The sequence below is a fragment of the Biomphalaria glabrata genome, chromosome 1 (genome assembly GCF_947242115.1).
Source record: "Biomphalaria glabrata chromosome 1, xgBioGlab47.1, whole genome shotgun sequence".
In the NCBI taxonomy this organism is placed as follows: domain Eukaryota; kingdom Metazoa; phylum Mollusca; class Gastropoda; family Planorbidae; genus Biomphalaria; species Biomphalaria glabrata.
The window spans coordinates 20,992,379-21,016,355 of record NC_074711.1 but is presented as its reverse complement, the minus strand read 5'-3'; the positions used below and the strand labels follow the sequence as shown (position 1 = coordinate 21,016,355).

General features: G+C 37.3%; 1 protein-coding gene and 1 long non-coding RNA gene across 2 annotated transcripts; one reads left to right on the top strand and one right to left on the bottom strand.

Moving 5' to 3' along the window:
- The first annotated feature begins 8,883 nt into the window (after positions 1-8,883).
- LOC106072783 (uncharacterized) lies at positions 8,884-17,394 on the top strand. The gene is made up of 4 exons (XM_056027751.1): positions 8,884-10,397; positions 12,121-12,226; positions 13,259-13,443; positions 16,809-17,394. The coding sequence occupies exons 1-4, from the start codon at positions 10,352-10,354 to the stop codon at positions 16,985-16,987; spliced, it is 516 nt and encodes a 171-aa protein (XP_055883726.1). The 5' UTR covers positions 8,884-10,351; the 3' UTR covers positions 16,988-17,394.
- A 2,503-nt stretch (positions 17,395-19,897) lies between these two features.
- LOC129926013 (uncharacterized) lies at positions 19,898-23,710 on the bottom strand. Its single transcript, XR_008777703.1, has 6 exons — positions 23,696-23,710; positions 22,890-22,990; positions 22,651-22,749; positions 22,323-22,512; positions 22,080-22,199; positions 19,898-21,406 (listed from the first exon to the last, which is right to left on the bottom strand). It is a non-coding gene; the product is annotated as an uncharacterized LOC129926013 (long non-coding RNA).
- Positions 23,711-23,977: the final 267 nt, after the last annotated feature.

The window sequence follows — 23,977 nt, the reverse complement described above, 5'->3', positions numbered from 1 at the left end:
TTTGGTGTGTTAAAATATAACACATTTACAGCAGTTTAGTTGTCTACCAGCAGTTTGGTGCTACAGGTCAACGACCGTCCACAACAATTAAGTCTCTTAGAATTGCTGTCAGCATATGCTTGGTTTGGTCAAACAAAGAAAAGTCAGTTTATTCAATCTTTAGCAATAGCAACAAAACAGCAACAAGGAACTACATCCTAAAAATAGACTCACAGCCAATAAATAAAGAAGAAAATCCAACATATCTTGGTGTAAAACTAGATCAAAGACTGTCTCTAAAACACTTTATGGCAGATTTAAAAGAAAAGGCATCACAAAGATTAAACATAATAAAACACCTAGCAGGAACATCCTGGGGAGCTGAAAAGAAAACCTTAAGACAGTTATACACTGGATACGTCAGATATGTCATGAATAACTGTCTCTCCATACAAGTAGCCGCCAACAAATCCTATCAGTCATCATCAGACACAATCCAAAACCAAGCCTTGCGTCTAATTAGTGGAGGTATGAGAACTACTCCCACAGCAGCCTGTGAAATAGACTCCAATATTGAACCTCTTAAGTTAAGGCATAACAGAGCAGTATTAGAAGCTATTGAGAGATACAGAGGGTTGGAGGACGATCATCCAAATTAACTACTAACATAAAGAAATGGGAAAAACAACCAAGAAAAGCAAAGAACTCTGATTCAACTTACTGACGAATTAGCCCTAAAACACCACCTACTCAATAACATAGAAAAAATTACCAGGTTTTCAAACAAAACTCCCGGACTTAAATACTGTTATGACTTTGCCATGCGCACCACCATCCAGCTAGTGCAGAGATGCGCACTTCTAGTAACCAAACTAGAACAGGATGTTGACATGAAGAGACTAACGTTTTCCGCCCAAGTAGAGAGCCAATATGGAGATGCTGTACTTAAGGCAGATGCCCTTTGTGTTTGTCATGTCTCTATGTAAATAAACGTCTATGTCCTCGTTGAGTTGCCTCACTTAAGTTATTACAATTGGTTGTCAGAAGTGGGATTATAGGCAACTCAACGAGAGGAGGTAGGCTTTGATTACAATGACATATTTGAAGCTATTACATCAGCTCTCAATTAAAGAGCTACGACAAGAGCTTCGGGACCATGGTTTAAAACCCGTCGGTAGCAGGGAAACGCTCACGGATCGTCTGCGGCAAGCCTTGGTCGATGAAGAAGAAGATCCGGAGACCTACACATTTGAAATTGAACTTGGGATTGTTGAGTTCTTTGACAAGATACAGGAAGAAATTGTTGCAATGCGTGAACAAATTAACAGGATGGGAGTAAGGTAGATGAAAGTGTATTGCAAGTAGAAGGCCAAATAGACCAAAGTGATAAAATTGTGTCGCTAGCAAAAGGAGGAATAAACTCGTGAGGGAAGGAGCAGTTGCCTGGTCAGGACTGTGGCTGCACAAACAGTGGTGATGGAGGCGCTGGGGATTGGAGCGCTGTCTGTGACTGTGTTGTGGGCAAGTCTGGCGGGGATGACTTTCATGGCGAGAAACGTGACAACGATCGCAATGGGATATACAGAATTGAAAGAAAAGAAACAAATGAAGAAACTAGAGAAGTCTGTTATGTGCCTGAAGTATTTGTTCCTGGTATACATGCAACGGGCCGGACAGATCAAGACAACGTTGGGTCTGCGTCCAAGCTGGCTGCTGTGGACCTTAAAGACCTCTGTTTATCTGTCAGTACCTTTCATAAGAACTCAAGCCATGAAAGCCTCAAGATCGTTTCTGATTCCTTGCCTTTGATGTCGTAAAGGGAAATTGCGAATACGGGCCCCAACAATGGCCGAGACAGAAACAACGAATTTGACTTTGGCAGCGGCATAAGAGAGAACTCGATGCTTGGCAACTGCATCCAGGCGATTGACATGAACTGTGTATGCGGCGTCCTGCGGGGACAGTGCCCATGCCAAGAAACCCAGCTACAAGATCTGAACTTGACAGAAATGTGTACTTCTGCCCACTTCAGTGAGAATGACTTGAACGGTGGTGAATTAATCCCAGCGAAACCTGATGTAGTGATGGATGAACATTACAAGGATGCTTCATGGGCATACCTTACAGATGAAGCTGAGAAAGACTATGTGCTTGAAACCATGGCTAGCTGTAGGCCTACAACTGTGTCACAACACATCCATGGAAAAGGTCCGCTGACTCAGCGTCTTAGAACAACAAACCTGGAATTTACGGTGATCACCACAACATCCGTTTGTGTTACGTGGCTGGCAACCCTGACCTCCACTAACTCTCCTTGTGTCAGCTGGCTGGCATCAGCGACTATCGTCATGAGGTCGAAGCAGCGACCACGATATCGTCTCAAGCATAGACTGGCCAACTGGAAGAAGAGGAAGCGACGACCTCGGGAAACTGTGCAGATGGCTTTGTGGGCAACAGACACTCTAACGTCTGTGGTTCCCACCGATCGACCTCCACCTGAACTGTCAAAACCACTGCAGTGTTTCTTTTCGGGACGAAAAGTGCTAAGACGGGGGCAATGTTATGACTTTGCCATGCGCACCACCATCCAGCTAGTACAGAGATGCGCACTTCTAGTAACCAAACTAGAACAGGATGTTGACATGAAGAGACTAACGATTTCCGCCCAAGTAGAGAGCCAATATGGAGATGCTGTACTTAAGGCAGATGCCCTTTGTGTTTGTCATGTCTCTATGTAAATAAACGTCTATGTCCTCGTTGAGTTGCCTCACTTAAGTTATTACAATACAAACAACCAACCATTAAAACACATTTGTTAAATAACATAAGAATCAAATCCACTGGAGTTCAAAGTAAGCACGCTCGAAACAATTGAAAGCTACCCAAAAACAGCATCGTCCCGAGACATGACGTTAAACTGCGCTCCTCTTTCCTTAGCACTTTTGGAGCTCAAAAGTGCCCTACTTCTTTTCTATCATTGTGTCTGCCTCCTCTTTTCCTAAGTCTGCCTTCATTGATCATCACACTGTCTCCTTAACTTTAAATTCTCACTACGTCCTAGACCAGTCCGTTTGCCGTGGACTGCGACGGGTAAGGGGGGATAAAGAGATCCTGGTGTTTGAGTGGTGGCTATCTGAGGATAAACCACAACAACACAATACTTTGGCTCCAAGTTCCCCTAGACCTGAGACCCAGATGGCCCGCTCTGGGTCAACCGGCTGGTCATGCCGAGCTACCAGCATAGGTCGTCGACCTATGCTGGAGGGCGGTGGCTGAAGGGTCAATCAGGGAGCTGCTGTATCGGACACATGTCCGATGTAGCAGCTGACTGAGTATAGCACCTGTGTAGCCCTGGCGGGCTCATTCTGGACATCCGAATGGCCCGTCCCCTTGTTGGACTCGATGGCGGGTGGGGAGCACAGGTGCCGAATTAACCAAAATATATATGGACAAAAAAACACACACAAAACTACTTGCCCCAGACCTATGTCTGGGCAAGAAACGACGAATTGACGATAAAAAAGAGGAGGTCCCAAAAAGCTGTGCCACCTGGCCATCATTTCTGGTGGTTAGATGCACAGAGGAGGGAAAAAGCCTGACCAAGTTGAGCCCTTTTATTATCTATAAGGGACTCAAGTCAGTAGTGGGAGAGCCCAAGAGTGTGTCTAAGCTACACAAAACAATGGAACTCCTTGTAGAAGTAGACAGCAAGACACACTCTGATGGGCTTTTAAGATGCAGAAGACTCTGTGAACTCCAAGTGGAAGTCATGCCACACAAGAGTCTGAACACCAGCAGAGGTGTAATCAGCTCTAGGGACCTACTGGAATGTTCCGAGAAGGAAATAGTGGAGGGCATTGAAGGAGTCACCCATGCCCGGCGCATTACCAGGCGCAGGGAGGGTGAGGAGGTCAAAACCGCCACTATTATCCTCACATTCGGAACTAGGACACCGCCAGAGTATGTGAAGGCAGGATACCTACGAGTTCCAGTGAGGCCCTACATACCTAACCCCATGAGGTGCTTTAAGTGCCAGGGTTATGGACACGGCGCGGCAGTCTGTATGAGGAACACTGTGTGTGCCAGATGTGCTGGAGAGGGTCATGAGGACAAGGGCTGCACAGCCCAGTTCAAATGCCCAAACTGTCAAGCTGGCCACTCAGCCTACTCCAAGGACTGCCCTGTGTGGAAACAGGAGGTTGCCGTGCAGGAGTTCAAGGCAAGAAACGGATGTACCTTTAGCCAGGCGAAATCGGCTGTACTGGCCCTACCCAAGGGCCAATTCGGCTTGACAAAGACCTACGCCCAGGCTGTTGCTAAGAAAGGAAGATCCATAGCCACACAGACGGACACATTGACCCCACCACCCCCTCCTCCTCCCCCAACTCAGAAGAAAACACCGCCAAAGAACACACCTCTGAAGAAACAAGAAAGCCCTGTTGTCATGCTAAAGAACAGGTTCTCTGTGCTCGCTGATGAGAGCATGGAGACTGAGCAGCATGTCAAAACCAATACTCCGGGAGAACCCGGAGACATCATGTCTGACACAGGTTCTCCTCAGAGAACCCAGCCAGACACCCCAACCTCTACTGAGTTAGAGGTTGACCAACTCCCTAAGGGGAGAAATCAAAGCGGAGAGGATGCCCGAGGTGAGAGAGGAGGAAATAACCTCCGCTCTAACCAGAGGGATCTCCCCTCTCCAGAGAGAAAGACTTCCCCCAAAAGGGGGTTGTCCTCCTCTCCATCCAAACCCAAGAATAAAAATACCAAGGTCACTGGAATAAAGGGAAACCCCTCCGGGGGCCTCCCAAGGCCAAATAGCTCCAAGTAGGTCATCTAGAATAAGCCATGGATTCCAGAATTGTACAGTGGAATTGTAGAGGCCTCAAGGCCAATTACGAGGAAATGCAGCTACTGATGGACTCTGAGACTCCTGTAGCTGTCTGCTTACAGGAAACATTTCTAAAAGATTGCATCAGCTTCCGAAGCTACCGTGCTTACACCAAGAATGTTGAGGATGCAGAGAGAGCATCAGGTGGAGTCTGTATCCTTGTGAAGGATAGCATCCCCCATGAGAGGGTAGAACTACAGACCACACTACAGGCCGTAGCAGCTAGGATAACCCTTCACAAGGTTATCACTTGCTGCAGCCTGTATCTACCACCAGGCGCTCCATTAAACCGAACAGACATGGAGGACCTATTGAAACAACTCCCCCGGCCTTATTTAATCCTTGGGGATTTCAATGCCCATAACACCATGTGGGGATCCAACAATACCGACACAAGAGGTCGTATGCTGGAGGATATCTTCCTCCAACATGATTTATGCATACTTAATGATGCATCACCGACCTACTTGCACCCAGGAACTGGATCATTCACATGCATTGACCTCACCGTATGCGTCCCCGGACTTCTGGACGATTTTAAATGGTCAGTTAGCAATGATCTACGGGGAAGTGATCACTTCCCAATCATCATTACTAACAATCTCCCTTCATTGGGACGACCTCAGCGGTGGAAACTGAATAAGGCCGATTGGGAACAATTCCAAAAAAGATGCTCTGAGGATATCACAGAAAATATCCTCCATGAACAGAACCCAGCTGATACCTTTGCTAGCAAGTTACTAAGTATAGCCAGGAAAGTTGTACCCCTAACCTCTGCAAATCCAAAACGGCCTAGCAAACCATGGTTTGATACAGCTTGCAAAAGTGCTATTGGTGATAGGAAAAAACGACTGGCTGCATTTATAAAGAATCCTTCCCAGGAAAACCTAAAGCTATTCAGGATAGCTAGAGCAAAGGCTAGACAAACCATACGGTCAGCCAAAAGGAATTCCTGGAGAAGTTTTGTCGGCAGTCTGGATGCCAAAACTTCTGCTAGAGCGGTTTGGAAGGCAGTAAGGCGAATCAAAGGGAAAGAATCAAATGCAATAGGGCATTTGAAAAACCAAGGACGAACTGTCACGTCCCCCAGAGAAATAGCTGACTGCCTTGCATCCTCAATAGCAGAAAAATCATCCACTGCACACTACACGCCAGAGTTCCAAAAAGTCAAAACCAGGGAGGAAAGACACCCCATTGATTTCAGGTCAGAGAACAATGAAGACTACAACAAACCGTTCTCGCTTGAGGAACTGAGGGAATCGCTGGACAAGTCACATGACACAGCGCCTGGAGAAGACGAAATCCATTACCAGTTCCTCAAGCACCTTCCCGAACCCTCATTGGCAGTCCTACTAGGGGTCTATAACTGTGTGTGGCAAACAGGCGCTTTCCCAAACAGCTGGAGGAAAGCCACAGTTATACCGATACCTAAACCGGGAAGAGACGGCTCTGACCCAGCTAACTATCGACCAATAGCACTAACAAGCTGCATCTGCAAAACCATGGAAAGAATGATTAACAGTAGGCTGGTCTGGTACCTGGAAAGGAATAAAGTGATCTCAAACTACCAGTGCGGATTCCGGCAGGGGCGGACAACAACTGACCACCTGGTAAGGCTGGAAGCTTATATTAGAAATGCATTACTCAGAAGAGAACATCTAGTAGCTATATTCTTCGATATAGAAAAGGCCTATGACACAACCTGGAAACATGGCATTCTACGTGACCTGGCGCTTATGGGGCTTAAGGGACACCTCCCCCGTTTTGTGGAGGAATTCCTGAAAGATCGAAAATTTCAGGTCCGAGTGGGCAACTCCGCTTCTGACACTCATGACCAGGAAATGGGTGTACCCCAGGGCAGCATTCTGTCAGTCACCCTGTTCAACATTAAAATAAATAGCATCATAAATGCGCTGTCCCCTGGCATAGAGTGCTCTTTGTATGTTGATGACTTTGTCATTCTTACTTATGGGAAAAACATGAACACCTTAGAAAGGAAATTACAGTTATGTTTAAACAAAATTCAGGGTTGGGCAAACTATAATGGTTTCAAATTCTCTGACTCCAAAACAGTTAGTATGCATTTTTGTAATCTAAGGGGGCTCCACCCAGACCCTGAACTATTTATACTCAAAAAGAAGATCCCTGTCGTGAAAACTACAAAATTTTTAGGCCTCACCTTAGATTCCAAATTTAATTTTCTCCCCCACATTAAGGAACTTAAGAAGAAATGCCAAAAGTCATTAAACATACTAAGAGTACTCAGCCATACGGACTGGGGAGCTGACAGAGATACCTTGCTGCTGCTCTATCGGAGTCTAATTCGATCCAAGCTAGACTACGGATCCATAATATATGGAGCAGCAAGGAAGTCGTACCTAAAAATACTGGAACCAATACAAAATGCTGCCCTGCGTCTCTGTCTCGGCGCGTTTCGTACATCACCTATCCCAAGTCTCCATGTGGAGGCTGGAGAACTCCCCATGGATATAAGAATGAAAAAGCTTGCAATGCAGTATATAGTCAAGCTAAAATCCAACCCCACAAACCCTGCTTTTGACTCCATATTTAACCCCACAGAGGTAGAATTATACAATCGAAGGCCTAACGTCATACAGCCGTTGGGCCTTCGAATGAGAGAACCCATCCAAAATTTAACCCCACCCATTGACCAAATCTCTAAAATAGAAACCCCTCAGAATCCTCCTTGGCTAATGAATAAACCTAAATTAAATTTATCCCTCCTTAATTTCAAAAAAGAAAATACAGACCCAAGCATACTACAAGTCCACTTTAGGGAACTGCAGGAGAGCTACGGAGATTGTGGCACCATCTACACAGACGGATCCAAAATGGAGGGAAAGGTCGCGTGTGCCTCCTCCTTTCGGAACAAAACAATCTCCCGTAGACTCCCCGATGGCTGCTCCATCTTTACGGCCGAATTGCACGCAATATTGCTTGCACTTATGGCCGTAAAAGCATCAGAAAGGAGTAAATTTATAATCTGCTCCGACTCCAAATCTGCATTGCAAGCTTTGGGGCGGATGAAGACTGACATCCCATTGGTACATAAGAGCCTGAAGCTGTTGGACCTAATAACAGCCGACCGTAGGGATGTCACCTTCATCTGGGTCCCCTCCCATGTTGGCATTGAGGGAAACGAAGCCGCAGACAGAGAAGCAAAGAGAGCCCTAAATCATGCGGTGTCAGGAACCCAAATTCCCTACTCGGACCTGAGACAAAGTATTGCCTCTGCCACCTATCGAGAGTGGCAGAACCGATGGGAGGCTGAGACTCACAGTAAACTCAGGCAGATTGTGGCGGATGTCAGGTGGCGGCCCACATCTAAGGGTCTGACAAGGCGTGGTAGCACAACCATGTCCAGACTTAGGATTGGCCACACCTACATCACGCACTCTTTTATACTGAAGAGAGAGGAGCCCCCACTTTGCGAGTACTGTGACTCTCGCCTCACCGTGGAACATATCTTCGTTGATTGCCCCAGATACCAGGATGTCAGGGCGAAACATTTTAGAGCCACTAATCTAAAAACACTATTTAATAATGTCGACCCTGGGAAGGTACTGGGCTTTATTCGGGAAGTGGGGCTATCTACGAAGATCTGATTTCTGAATTTGTGAACATGCACTATTTACATTAGATTTTTACCAAATATTTAAATTTTTACTACCTTTACTATTTTAACTGTGAATAGACCTTAATTTTAATTATATGACTGTATAGAATCTGGCCCTTGTTGTTTAGAGAGATAGTAGTCCTTAAGGGACTGCAGGCACGACATGGCCTAAATTGTGCCGATGTGCCTCAAATCAACAAATCACAAATCACCCAAAAACAGCTATCCATATATATACCGACCGATTGGCCTTCAAAGCCACCATCAATGCTGGTTTATTTCTGTTCTTTTTTTCCAAAAATAAACACTTTGAAACGCACCTTGTGGCGATTACTGCTCAAACTTCCAGGCCGAAATTGAGGCAATTACTTTAGCATTACAGACAGTCGAAAACAAATTATAGGACTTATGAAGGAGTACAATCAACATCAGATATTTTTGTCTTTACAGACTCCCAATCAACTCTGCAAGTACTTAAAAGCAGCACCTAAAAACAGCCCAAGAGAGTTGACAACACTGTGATAATCCATCAGATGATGCCAAAATTAAATATCAATATCACACTACAGTGGATCCTTGGACACATTGGCATCATGGGAAATGAAAAGGCAGACAAACTATCAAAGGCAGGATAATCTATGGAACAACCAGATAGACCTGTTAACGACCTCACCCTAAGGTCAAAGTTAATCAACAACCACAAAGAGGAGTGGCTCAACCAATGGGCAACAGGAAACACAGGCAGAGTCATCCACAAAGAAATGACTATGCCTAACAAACTGGACAGTATTAACTTTCTCCCTCGCAAAGAGCAATCTACAATCTTCCAACTAAGAACATGACACACAGCTCTGTTAAATTACCATCTTAACAAAATAAATTCCATACAACTCCCTCTTTGTAGACACTGCGCCCACCCTTATGAAACCGTAAACAATATAATCTTTGAATGCCCATTCCTAATCCATCTTAGGCAGACCCTACTACCACTACAGCCCAACATAACCAACACCCTGTATGGTAGTGCTGGACAACTGAAGAAAACGGCACACAATTTTTCCTTGGCACAGTCTGCAAAAGAGCTGACAGCTCAGCAGAAAAAGGGGGCTAGAAGAATGTTTGGTTATGTCCTCTAAAAAAAAATCAGACACAAGGTCATATATCATTCAGTAACGTTTTTCTACTATTTCTGAATGTCAATAATGCTGTTGAATTCCTGATGCTTTTATATGCAGGTTCTCGAAATTAATATGTGTATATTGAGTAGATAAACATTGAAAATGCTTGCTTTTAACAATATTTTCTATTTAAAGAGAAAAATTTTATAAAAAAATAAAAAGACTTCGGCCTTCATTTTCCCCCTGTGGGCCCCGTTAAAGTATAATTGAATAGGACAGTAATAAGGGAACCTAGAGTGCATTTTTAGCAAAGCGTAGGCCCAAATTATCTATTATTGATTAGAAGAAATTCCGACAATCAATAAATCGATATTTTAACTTTATTTTGCTAGATCTAGTTTAGCCTTCACCACCACAAATATTTTTTACTTGTTTCCTTATATAACTTGTCATGGGACTAGCTACTGAATGACAGAAAACGTCATCGTATTATGTTGAACGACAAGTATTGATTTCGTCATCAATAAACGGTAATGCTAAAAATAGAGTATTATCAGATTCTTATATTTACACCTTAACGACCACACACACGTCCGGGCAGTTTTACACACATACAACCAACCAAAGACACACTCTCTCATTTCTGCGTGCAGAAAGTTTGTGTTGACAAAGAACGATGGGTGTGAAAAGATCAAGGCTTGCTTGAACTCAAGTGTCTCAATAAGTATGTGGAAGTCTGTTTTTCTAGGACTGTGGCTTATCATTGTATTTGGTAAGAAGCTATACGGTAGCTTTCAATTATTTGAATCACTGTTAATAAATGTGATAAAATATTCAATGGAGTAAATGGGAATGCAACCACAATAATTCTAGCATTTAATTTCATTATAAGTAAATTATACGCAGACAAATGAGAGGGACGAGGCTAATTAGAAGACATAATCTATGGCTATGAGTAGACTTACATTTGAACCCTTGAGTGTGTTCATGTTAGCGTCGACGCCTATGTGTTCAAAGAAATAGCCTTTACCAAAAGTAAATCTAGTACTTACTCCTCAGCAAGGCCAGATTTAAGATAGTGCCGCAGCCCAGGACCTCACACTAACTACAAAATTAAATGATTGAGTAGCCTAGATGCAGTTTAATGTTTCAATACTTTCAAATTAATAAAAATGCATTTTCAACTCTTCTAAAAAGGGAAATTACTGCACATAGCCTCCACTTGCTTAAATACGGCATTGCATCCCTTTGTGTGATTATTGAATTTTATTTCAAAATGACCTAAATACGTTGAAATATTATGAAAAGATATTTCGGCCAAAAGTATTCTCTCTGTAAGAATTGGACGGATTAGGCTTAGCTCTCCCCCCCCCCCCCTGTTACTTTGTACACAAATATAGAGAATGAATATGTCTGGCATTTCACGTCACAGGTTAAAATAAAAAAAAAATTCCCCCTTGCAACTTCTCATGTGACTACCGTATAGAGGCCAATCTTTGATGCACAACTGCGGTCACAGGTTGGGCATCTGTAATCACCCGACGCCATAGCACTTTCAGACTTCCTTTTTCTACTTCTGGTGAGTACGCCATATGCAATCCATTACCCTCCCTTTATGATTGCCATTTTTTATTTTGAATAGCCTTATGCTGAATATGTAATGAATAATATAGATCTAAATATTTTGTATAAAGATAAGATATGTCATTTTCACATAGAGTTTGGAGTTATTCTTTAAAAACAAATAATTCTGGAATAACTTATATTAGATAAGAATCTGTAAGTAGCTTAAAATCATTTCTCTAAATACTGCAGCTTTCTTAGGGAAACAATCTCGGTGTTTACTTGATTTAAACAGAATACTTTTTTTTGCACAATATCTCTTAATCAACTCGTACTTTCGTGATAACCTCTGGGTGGGTAAACTAAAAAAAAACCTGGACACTGATCTCGAAAACGGCTCTATTTTCCTAGTAATTTGAAAGTTGATGTTTATCGTTGCGAAAGGAATTATTAGCTCGTTGGCCACACTGGGAAACTCTAGCTTGACCGTTATAACTTTTCAAAGTATAAAAGAGAAAATAAATTTAAATTTGGTTAGAGAACTAGAAAAATATTTCTCTTGAACCGACTAAATGTCTTCAGGTAGTTCCGCATTCATTCAAGAGTTTAATGAATATTATTGTTCAGGACCATTTTGCGCATCTTCTTTAAAGTTAAGATCTAAAGGCCTATCAATGGAATATTATAAACTCTAGTAGATTTTTAGCTTACTTTCACTTAACCAGGATTCTTTCTCGGTGAAGGGGGATGGGGCGGGGTAGATAATGTTCCATTCTTTATTAAGAGAAAAATATTAACGCTCTAAAAGTTGTAAAAAAGGTATTGTCTTTTTTTTTATAAGTATCTTTTTGTGTTTCCCTTGTTCTTTGTATATTCAAGACCGTGGAATGTAGATAGAAGCGTAAAACAATAGCTCCAATGTATGTTTTCAGCCCAACGTGTTAGAAGTAAAACTTGTGACTCAAGCTCTGACAGCTATACAGAGTTAGAGTGTAGTGATGACTGCTGTGGGGATGAAAACGTGATCTATTGCTGCAGGTAAGTTAACAATGTATCAGAAGTTAGTCGAGTGTTGTTGTTTTTTTAAAGAAAAATGTGTTTTTTTACTACATTCATTTTGTTTCACACGAATTTTTACAAAAACGACATTCTTTATCATTACTATAAAGTTTATCCGCCATTTACAAAATTAATTCCAGTATCCTTGAACGTCTTACCAAGTAGCGTAGACATTGAAGTAAGTTCAACCTGCGCACCGCTGGTCTGACTGTGTATTATTATTAAAAACGAATAATTTAAAACTGAAAACGTCACCTTTTTTTTCGAAACTTCACTCTATAACCAAATAGGATAGTGCATGTAGTGATGCGCATAGACAAGACTTCTGCAGCATATGGTATGCAAATCAATGACGTAAAAAAAAAAACAACACAAATTAGGACCATTAGCCAACACGGCTTAAAAAGGGCGATCAGTAAAACACTTAAAAACTGACAAGTGTCAGTAGTTTTAAATACTTCATAGCTATCGTCTACTGACCATAATTGCACAGTCCACAGCAGACATAGCCCTCGACACTAAAATCAGACTGATGCGCTGGTCATGGTTACATTCTTATATGCTTGCGAATTTTAGACGCTGACTGCAGAACTAGAGAGAAGGTTCTTAGAAATGGAATTGAGATACTACAGAACGGTTTAAGGTAACACAAAGACCGCATCAGTAAATGAAGAGAAAGCAGAAATTGGACTCTTCAGTACTGAAAATTCACTAGCATAATGTTATGGTTGATTCAAAGACTTGGCTGAGCAATCCTGTCATATTCTGTACACCGGATACGCCAAAAGCTTGCTAGTTATGAAGTCGTCTCAATGTAGGAACATCTCAAATAGTTAAACAACAAAAAAAAAAGACTACTGCATGACATATAATGAATTACAAAGTAAAAAAAAATACCTCTCCTCTTTCAGACTTTGCGATCTATAGGACAGATGATGTACGAGATATAATGATAGTATATGATAGTAATAATCAATAATCAATTCTTTTCTTTTGTTTCTTTTCTAACAGTTCCACTTCAACTACTGCCATTGTTATTGGTACTCTGGTACCCTCTGTGATTGGAGGCATGTTTTTTATCATTGGTATCTGCTATTATAAAAAGTTGTATTGCTTCAGAAATCGCATAGTGCATCCTGAAAGAGCGAGTAGTACATCTACAATAGGTACCCAAGTCCGTCCCATCACTCCAACAGGTGGGTATTTCTATATAAAGTGATATCATATGATAACTAAATAACCACTACATTCTACTAATTTCTAACGTCAATTATGGGCGTTTCGGTTGCTAAAATTGTGTTTGTGTGTGTTTCCAAGGTAATGAAGAAAGGGGGCATTAATTGTGAGTCTTATAGAATGGTGCAAGATAAGCGGCTCTGTCATAATCCATGATAAAAAGAGGAGTCGATCTAGAGATTTGAAACAGTAAAGACGTGCGTTTTGTAGTGAGTTAGATTTAGTTTTAAAAATATCATTTTATAGTATTACTATTAGGCTGATTTTCTTCCATCTCGAGTTGAATTTGTCTATATTGTAATACAATTATTTTAGTTTTTTTTTTTTTTTTTTTTAAAGAACTTTAAAGTTATTTCAAGTTCTATAATTTAAAATAGTATACGGCTGTATCGGTTTAGTTGTCTAGTAGTTACACACCACTTAAGTATCTTTAAGTCACCAAACGATCAACAGTGGTTTTGTGGTAAAGTGCTTGACTTCAGAGCCGAAGGGAATAGGGTGAAGACTGTGATTTAGAACTTTGGGGTTTTTAAGACGCCACTTTTACCAAACTCTAAAAGGTACCTGACATTTGTAAGTATAGGCGATTGATCGTTAACTTGTCACATGACACCCTATTTTACGAATACAGAAAAGGTCGCAAGAGTCTTGATTGGTAAAAAAAAAAAGGTTACAAAGACAGTTTGTGTGGAAACATAAACTCAAAATCGGCACCTCGAAGTGATCCACCTAGAGTCTTCACCAGGATTCGAACACGGGACTTTGGGTTCCAAGTGCTTTACCCCTCAGCCACAGCATCTCCATATATTTATTTAGCGTACACTTATATTTTTTTAAATAATAATTATTAACCTTATCCATACATTCAAAATTAATAAAATGTTACATGTAATAAAGAGAAACAAAAAAAAAAGATTTATTCTTCCTACAAAATTAAATAAATTGGCAACACGATAACAAATAATTCTTTACCTACTTTAAAGAAAAACAATTATCTACAAGTTTATTGCTTACGTATTAATGTAATTATCACCAAGGCTAGAAAATGTTTTACGAAATACATTAATTTCTCACCTTTACCAATCGATTAGTCTTCTTATCTTATATAATACAGACGTTACTTCAAAAAAGAAGATGATTACGTCCTACGCGTCATGCATTTAGTCATGCATATCAACCAATGACTTAAATTCTGCCAAGTCACTGGTTTTCCTGGCTAGCTCAGGCAACCCATTCCATGCTCTAATAGCACTAGGGAAGACGGAGTATTTGTACAAATTTGTCCTAGCATATGGGACGAGGAATGTGCCTTTATCTTTGTGTCTTTCAGAGTATTTTATTAAATTTTGTTTTTGTATTTGAAGATTATGGTTCAGTGTTTTATGTATGATTGCTACTTTACTTTTGAGCCTTCTGTCCTGAAGGCTTTCTAAATTTAGTGATTTTACTAAAGGTGTTACTCTAGTCAAATGTGAATATTCGTTTGTTATGAATCGCACTGCTCTATTTTGTGTCTGTTCTAGTTTCTTAATGTTTTCTTGAGTTGAGGGGTCCCAAACAGAGGATGCATATTCTATTATTGGCCTAACCAAGGTTAAATAACATTTTAGTTTTATGTTCTTATTTGATTTATAGAAATTTCTTTTAATAAATCCTAATGCTTTGTTTGATTTTTTTGTAGTTTCATCAATATGTGGATTCCATGACAGTTTTTCATTTATTATAACACCTAGGTATTTTGCGTTTTTAGTCTGTGTTACTGGTTTGCCATGAATAAGATAAGTGGAATTAATTTGTTTTAGTTTTTTTGTTACTCTTAGCAACTGACATTTTTCTGGGTGGAAAGACATGCTCCAATTTGATTCCCATTTCTGTAATTCATCTAATTCTCTTTGTAAAATATCTGTGTCTTGTGTTGTTTTTATTGTTCTATATATTATGCAATCGTCTGCAAATAATCTGACTTTTGTTCCTGAAGTAATGCAATTTGGTAAATCATTTATGTAAATTAAAAATAGTAGTGGACCCAAGACTGTTCCTTGAGGTACACCTGAGTTTACTGTTATCGGTGTTGATTTAGAGCCATTTATTATTACAGTTTGTTCTCTCCCTGTTGAACCATTGGGGCAAGATCTGTCAACCACCTTTCTCTATTCCTCACTGTACTTTGCCCTGGATACAACTTCATTTAAAGGCAGACCTGCCCATTCTTTGATGTCTTCCCATCTCTTTTGTCTTCCTCTTGTTACCAAATGGGAACAAAAAGATCATAACCCTGGTTTTATTTTCTTTACAAGGAAATATAGAGGTTAAGCCCCTTGTTAAATAAAATTTCATTTAATTTCCTATTATTATAGATAATTTAAAAAATTAGATGGTTCACTTTCGGAAAAAGAAAAACGTAGCTTTAGCTTCAGAACTTTGAATGATCTAAAATATCATGATGCCCGATTTTCATTTCTCTTCTATGTATTGAGATTAATGATAATATTATTTCTACTGAATGATTGATTTTAATTTGCAATAACTTCGCGATGCATTTTTCGTGTAGAAACAATTTACTAATATTATATTTTGTAATATATTATTCTATTGTGGACGTAGAGTACATTGTAGTCTCCATACTGTGCCAAAGATGACTGAATTGTATTCGCGTAGCACGTTGTGTATTTTGATGTAAAAAAGAAATAAATGTCTTTCTCTTTAGTGGATAATACAAATGTTCTTAACATTTACGACATAAGGACATTTCTAATCGCTGTGTTGAGATGTGAGATGGATTAAGTAATTAAAAAAATAAAGGGTAATTTCAAGGGAAACTTACGAGTGTTGACAGAAAAGCCACAACCAGATCGACTGTGCCACTACATGTTTGATGTCTTTCAGAATTATAGATTGTTACTCTGTTGAACACATTAATCAAATATATATAAGTAAAGTAAAGTTCCCCTTTCAGACCTTGTGGTCTATAGGGCAGATGATTTAAAGGTCATCAGTTTCTGTGGCCTACGGTTAAAAAGGGTGTCATGTGGCCAGCACAACGACCAATCGCCTTTACTTTTCCCTAAATAATGTCAGGTACCCATTAGAGCTGGGTGGACTCAGAGGCGCCCGAAGATCCCGAAATTAAAAATCCTGTCTTCACCAGGATTCGAACCCCCGTCCCCGGTTCGGAAGTCAAGCGCTTTACCGCTCAGCCACCGTATATAAAAGATAGATGGTACACGAGTAAATGTATTTCTGCACATTTTGTATCCATATTAATCTATATATACATTGTACACTTCCTTGTTTAATATTTTTTCTTCTTAATATTCTTCTATAGATAATCCGGCACATCAATCTTATCTCATTGTTTCGAACGGTACAGGTGAAGAGTGGCAGATGCCTACACTAAAATATCAAGACCCTGCATATCCTGGAAAGGAGCCAGCTATTTCGTATCCAGCCCCATCCTACGAAGAAGTTGTTCAGCTTCAAGAGAAACCAACGGTCACGTCCTGACATACATTTGTTTAGATGGTTTCTTTCGTTAGAGATTGAATCACGTGTTCAAATGATTGTTTGTACCACTAGAGATTGAATCACGTGTTCAAATGATTGTTTGTACCACTAGAGATTGAATCACGTGTTCAAATGATTGTTTGTACCAATAGAGATTGAATCACGTGTTCAAATGATTGTTTGTACCAATAGAGATTGAATCACGTGTTCAAATGATTGTTTGTACCAATAGAGATTGAATCACGTGTTCAAATGATTGTTTGTACCACTAGAGATTGAATCACGTGTTCAAATGATTGTTTGTACCACTAGAGATTGAAAATATGTGTGTACATAATTGTTGTTATTGATAAATCCAGAGATTAAAAGTGTATGCACAAAATGATAGCTTGAGCGTAGTTTTGAAATTCGCCAAACCTAAACGTTAAACATTCATGAATGGAAAAAAATCTGTTGCAGTTTTTCTTTTTTTTTTTTCCTGTTCCTACTCATGTCAACCTGTGGTGCTCAGATGTTCGAAATTTTTGATGAAAAAAATCATATTAATTGTCCTATTGTACATAACTTATTCACTTACATTTCTGTTAAAGGGAAACTCCGATGGTTTTGACAATTTTTGATATAATATGTGTTTTGATTTATAGATAATGAATATATTATTCTTTTTTTTATTTGCAAGAATAACTTAGTAATTGATATTTTTGTGACATAATTTTTCTGTGCATCCAAAACGGTCAGATTTTCACTGAATTTCTGTGTGACGTCACGAGTGTGCACTCAAATCCTATAGATAGGGAGGCGAAAAAAAAATTATCTTTGATAAAAAAAATTTTCGTTAGTACATCATTAAAATACTTTAAAAGAAATTTCTAATGGTGTATAAATTATGACTATGTTTGACAGTAAGAAAGTTATGATTTTTTTGTGCCGTTTTGACCTAACATTGGTTGACATGGAAAAAGTGATGAGAGAAATGACCAATTAGTCTTTTGATTTGTTGGTGAACAAAATAACATAATCATTTACTGTTGTATGTATTACTTCATTTTACAGTTACACTTTTTTCGTACTCTAATAATAATAAAATATTGATATTATGAACTATAGATATATTCTGTTATGCAAGAACTGACAATTTAGTCTTTTGATTTGTTGGTGAACAAAATAACATAATCCTTTACTGTTGTAGGTATTACTTCACTTTACAGTTACATTTTTTCGTGATAATATGGAATGTAAACATGGCAGTCTTTGTGTTATACATATATATATAGATACGCACACACACACAATCTTTGTTGACTTGCTTAGGTTGTTGACATAATGAGAGAAAATTATGTGCTATGAGGTTTTCAGCTCGAGTAAAATCTCATTCAAACATTTCCTAGTCCACATCAGGATACGAGCTCGAGTCACGCTTGGTAGGTAGCCAGGACGTTCTATGCTACTTAGCGACTTATTTCACTTCAATGTCATGATTACAGCAAACCAGTTTTTTTTTACACTCAGTTTAGATCAATTGTATACATTTCAAATTTGGGTGGTCAGATTTGGCATGTGAGAATATCACGTTTCTAATCTGTTCAATACATAGCACCCAAAGGTCGTAGTTAACAATGTATCAAGGATTATACAAGAGCGTACATTTAGTATAAATCAATTTTATTACAAAGCCAATATCAACTCACTCCGTATGTCCGTCTGCATGTCTGTCTATCTGTCTGTCTGGTAAAAAGTTAATACACGTTATTTCTCCCACACCCATTCTCTTTGGATAAATATTCATTGGCATAGACAAGTCAAGAATCAATAAAAAAATTAATTAATTAGTCAATTAATTACTGGTCATTAATTATTTTGTTTAATACCAACCAAAGAAATTAATCCTTCAGTAAATATGAATGGTTTTGATCCTTGAAATAATTGAACACGGCATTTTCCCCACACCCATTCTCTGATCAGGTTGAAACAGTCTTTTATTGTACCTAATAAAGCATGAATAAATTAAAAGGTTAACGAATTAGTCAATTGATTATTGGTAATTAATTGTTTTGGTTGATGAACGTTGGCCCAAACGGGTGCCCTTAGGGCTGAGTCTGGGTTCAGTTAGGGGCCCAGATGAGGCCAGTAAGAAATGACACTGAGCTCTAGCTGAAATGGCATAAAATGACATAAATAATTACATAAACAATTTACTAGTTGAAATTAATAGTTTATTGCATTATAAAATGTTAATGTTAGCAACTATTTAAAATAATTAAAAATACCTGAATACACTAAAAAACTTTTTAAAAAAGTAAAAGCAATACCTGTAGCAAAGATTTTAACTGTGAAAATTGATCCTATAATATTATAGTATACTATGGAAAATGCATTGAGTCAACAAAAATGTTGTGAATGATAACATGAAAATCTATAACAAATTTATAAAGAACATAATTCAGGATCATCTACAGAAAGTATAAGTCTGCTGTATAAAAATTATGTTTAAAGCAAACAGTTTTGACAATCATAAAAACAACAACAAAAAAAAAAAAACTTAGCTTTTGTAATTATGTAAAAAAAATATAAAAAAATAAAAGTAACAAAAAAAGTATTGAGTTGGTGGAATGTAAGCAATATGTACACTGAAATAAGTAAAAGCATATTCATTTAAATATTAATTGTAATAACAAATTGCTTAAAATGGCAAATTAGAAATAAGTTTTTAAAATATGGATGCTTATATTTTTAAAAATACAATAAGTACCGGTACTTATTATACCATAAAATGTATATACATTTTTTTTTAAATATAATGGCTACCAAATTTATGAAATTTTAACATGTACAAAAGCTTGAATAGCCTATACAGAAACCTATAAATTATATATAGAATTTAATTCAGAATTATCTAAACAAAGTATGGGCCTGCTGTATGTAAATTGAAAAGCAAACTGTTTTGACAATCATGAACCAAATTTTAAAAAAAAAATTAACATCAGATTATGTTGTACCGGTAGTTCTAAAGAAAAAATGACCAAAACAAAAATAAGCTACCTGTAACAAGTTTGTGAAATGTTAGCAATATAAACACTGAAATTTTAAAAACATACATTTAGAACATAATTGAACATTAAGTAAATGACTTAATTTGTTTAAAATGAAATAAATGTGAAACATACTTTTAGAAAAATACCAGTGCTTACTTTACAAAAAAAAATTTAAAAAATAAATACAAAGAATAATTAATAACCATAAATATATAAATTTAAACAAGTAAAATATAATTAGAGAATGGTGCTTTTTAATCAATAGGGTCTACATGCACAAAAACCCAAAGCTGAGTCTGTTCGAGGTAAATATTCTCAAGACCTCGCCTAATGTTAGATGATAATATTTCAAAAAAATGTAGGTCATGTACATTACCCAGTACCAAAGAAAAAGTGTGTGCTCAACAATGAAAACTATACATTTATATATACCGGTAGCTCATGTTTATAATTTCAACAAAATATTTTTTTCAATTTTGAGCAGAGTAACTAGCTGCACTATCATATTCATAATTTTTTAACAGTGAATATTCTATGTAAGTAAGAGCAAATGTTTCAAGCTATTATTCAAAAGCCAGTAAACAACAATGATGCTCATATGGTACATCATCTGTAACTGTCAACTTATAACCTTATGTTGTAATAAAATTAAAGTTCCCCTTTCAAACTTAGCATCTATAGGGCAGATGATGTTAAGGCCATCAGTTTCTTTGGCTAATGGTTAACAAGCAGGGTGTCATGTAGCTAGCTAAACAACTGTCTTTACTTTCCCCAGCTAAAATCAGGTACCAGTATCCATCTGAGTTAGGGTGTCTTAAAAATCCCAATCTTCACTGAGATTTTAATTCGGGTCTGGAAGCCTAATGCTTAACCACTTAGCCACCATGCCTCCCTTATGTTGCTATAGCTGAACGAAATAATTAATGGTGAACATAAATATTTATAATTAACATATGACAAAACTAATGTGTATTTGAAAAAGGCACAGTATCGTAATCAACAACCAAGAACCACTACATGTTTTATGTAATGCACCTACATAGTATGTTATTAAACTAACAAGATCCAGCAGATGTTTGAAATATTATATTTACTTATTTCTTTGTTGTTAAGTCTAGATAGGTAGTTTTTTTTCCATTAGTCATTAGTTCTAATATCTGTAGTATGTAAATAAATTTGCTTGTGCATCTTACTTTTTTTAAACATTTATCTAGCATTTATAAACTTTGATTAGGTTTGTTTGTAAAATGTTTTACATGTTTGGGATGTTCCTTCAGAGTTGAAGCCATCATCCTTCTTTTTTTACTATTTCTGTGCCATCACACGTGCCAAGTTCAAGTACTTTCTCTAAGTTATTTGACAGACTTGGGTAACTCACTTGAATAATCTAAGAAGAACATAAAAAAAAATATATATTCCTATGATTTAAAAATGAAATGTTCATATAAAACATACAAAAAACAAAAACACAATGATATTCACTTTTTCCAAACCAAAAAATGCTGACATTATCTATTCATGATTTGTGTATGTAGGCTTCATTAACTACTGTATTTTCGCACATGTACATATCCTGCACAAGTTAAAAAAAAATTTAAAAATTTTTTTTTTAAAAATCTTACAACTCGTATCATATACCAAACGTGACTTGCCGTAAACTAACAGTACATTAATTGTTGTTTATCTGTCCCTCAAGTTTCTATTGTGCTTCAGTTGTTCCAACAAGTGATAACAATAACAGAGTTCAAAATTCTGTGAAATATGAGCCTACCATCATATGTATAAGTAGTATGTTTTTTAACAGAAAGTCACTGACATAGTTATCTGGTGATGGTGGAGAAAACATTTCACAACCACACAGCGAATTATAGGAGGTATAAAGACCTAACAGTTTACACACAATGTTCATAAAAAATTAAAATACTCATGAGCCTCTTAGGTTAGGTTGACGCAGCATTTGATCAAGAAATGATTTGAAAGAAAAGTAACAATGCAATTGTGGCATAAAAAAAAATTATAAAGATTATGTTAGTTAAAAATATGGAAATAAAAATTCATACCTAATATCCATAATTTGGATTGAAAATTCAATACATTTATTTTCTGTTTGTGCCATGTCCAGTCCAGCCAAGTTATAATCCATACTATTGTTCTCTTAATGCTGTTTTCACTGGATAGATCTGTAATATATAAGATGAGATAAGTATGATTCTGCTAACACATAAATAAATAAATAGCTGAATTAATGTTTCACATAAATGATATTTTACATCCTAAATCCTACAATATAATATGGGCCTTACCAAATTTTCATGAGAATCTTCATCCTTCAGTTTCACTTCTATTTCCAACAGTGATACATTATTTGCCATTGGGAAATTTGCTTCATACCCAATCCTGATTGTATTTATCTCTGCTTCTTTTAATTGCTTTCAATTGAAAATGAGTCTGTACTGCACTCAAATCTTTTCTCCAGTATCTCTAGAACATGTTCTGCAGACAGAAAATAAAATAAGTATTAAATAAATTTTAAAAGTAAATCTAGACTGCTAATATAAATTATTCAGGAAATATGGATCATCAGATTTGTATACAACATTTTTAGCTTGAAAATATTGTAAAAAAAATTACCAGTTTGATCAATTCAATGCCAATAGAAAAGAACAATAACATCAATGGAGCTCTTGTCTCAACTTGACTGAAAGTTATTTTCCAACATTCATGGTCCACCTTGAAGAATATGACAAAATATTAATATAGTCAATATAGTAGCCTAAGTCTAAGTATAGTAATAATTTTTTAAAACTTAATAAATTGGTAATTATAATAAAATTGAGTAGTAATAATACTTTATATTTTAAATTAAATACCTGTACTCATTGACTCTTGGACAGATCCAGCAAGAAGTGATCATAGTGATTTAAGCATTTAAGGTGATGCCATCATTCTTTCACTCTTTGTTTCCGAGAGCCTGAAAATAGTGAAAATCATTTTTTTTTAAACATTTCAATTTTTTTTATCAAAGTTTAAAACATCTTCAAAATTGGGGCAAAATGAAAAACAAGATCATGTGTGCATGAGAAATAGTAAATACATACATAAGGCATAAGCAATATAAATATAAAGATAAATTATAAATTCTGCATAACATATTTCATTAAGATTGACTAGAGACTAGTTGCAGTATAACATTGTTAGATTTTCTTCTACAAAAAAGTATACACAAATGTATTTATAGATTATAGGCCTACATTTTTTCATTTAAATTGAAAATAGATCTCTAGAACTCACGTATTTCAAAATATTAATGGTTGAAGAATTTGGTTTTACTATCTTTTCTAAATTGACTTTATAAATCTAATCTATTAAGGTTCTAATAAACTGTGAGACATGCCACGGGATTCGAATGATTATAATTAATATAATTATTATTTCAAAAGGCTTCCCTTACGTCACTTAAAATAATTATTTGTGCCTAGTCTGACAAGTTAAACCAAAAAAGCACATTCACAAACAAAAATGACATTAAAATTAAATTTAGGTGTAGATCTAGTGACTAGTGACTAGATTGTCTAGATCTAATCTACTTTAATTTATCCAGACTTAATCTCTATAATTCTATAAATAAGTATAAAATAATAAAGTAGATCTATTTGTCTAATAAAATAAAAAGTACCTTTGCTTGACGCACACATTCCAAAGTTGTTAGAATAGAGTCGAGTTAATCACAAATCAATACAATCTTGAAGTAGATGAGTAGGCTACTATGACTGGAATGGGATGGTCATGGTGTTCGGTTCTGGCGCTATTTTTCTTAATGATGCAATAGGCTGTATCATGTAGACCTGTCTCTGGTTGGTCAATTGTAAGTAAGCCACGTGACCGGGTAGCCTCCACATTGACCAGCGGCACAGTCTTTCTTCGCCCCCCCCCCGGACTATATAATCTTCTCTAATAC

What these genes read in the sequence shown, in the direction of transcription:
- LOC106072783 (XM_056027751.1), top strand. Translation starts at nt 10,352, where the DNA reads ATGTGGAAGTCTGTTTTTCTAGGACTGTGGCTTATCATTGTATTTG. An exon ending in AACGTGATCTATTGCTGCAG is followed by an intron (nt 12,227 to 13,258) that starts GTAAGTTAACAA and finishes CTTTTCTAACAG; the next exon opens with TTCCACTTCAACTACTGCCA. An exon ending in CCGTCCCATCACTCCAACAG is followed by an intron (nt 13,444 to 16,808) that starts GTGGGTATTTCT and finishes ATTCTTCTATAG; the next exon opens with ATAATCCGGCACATCAATCT.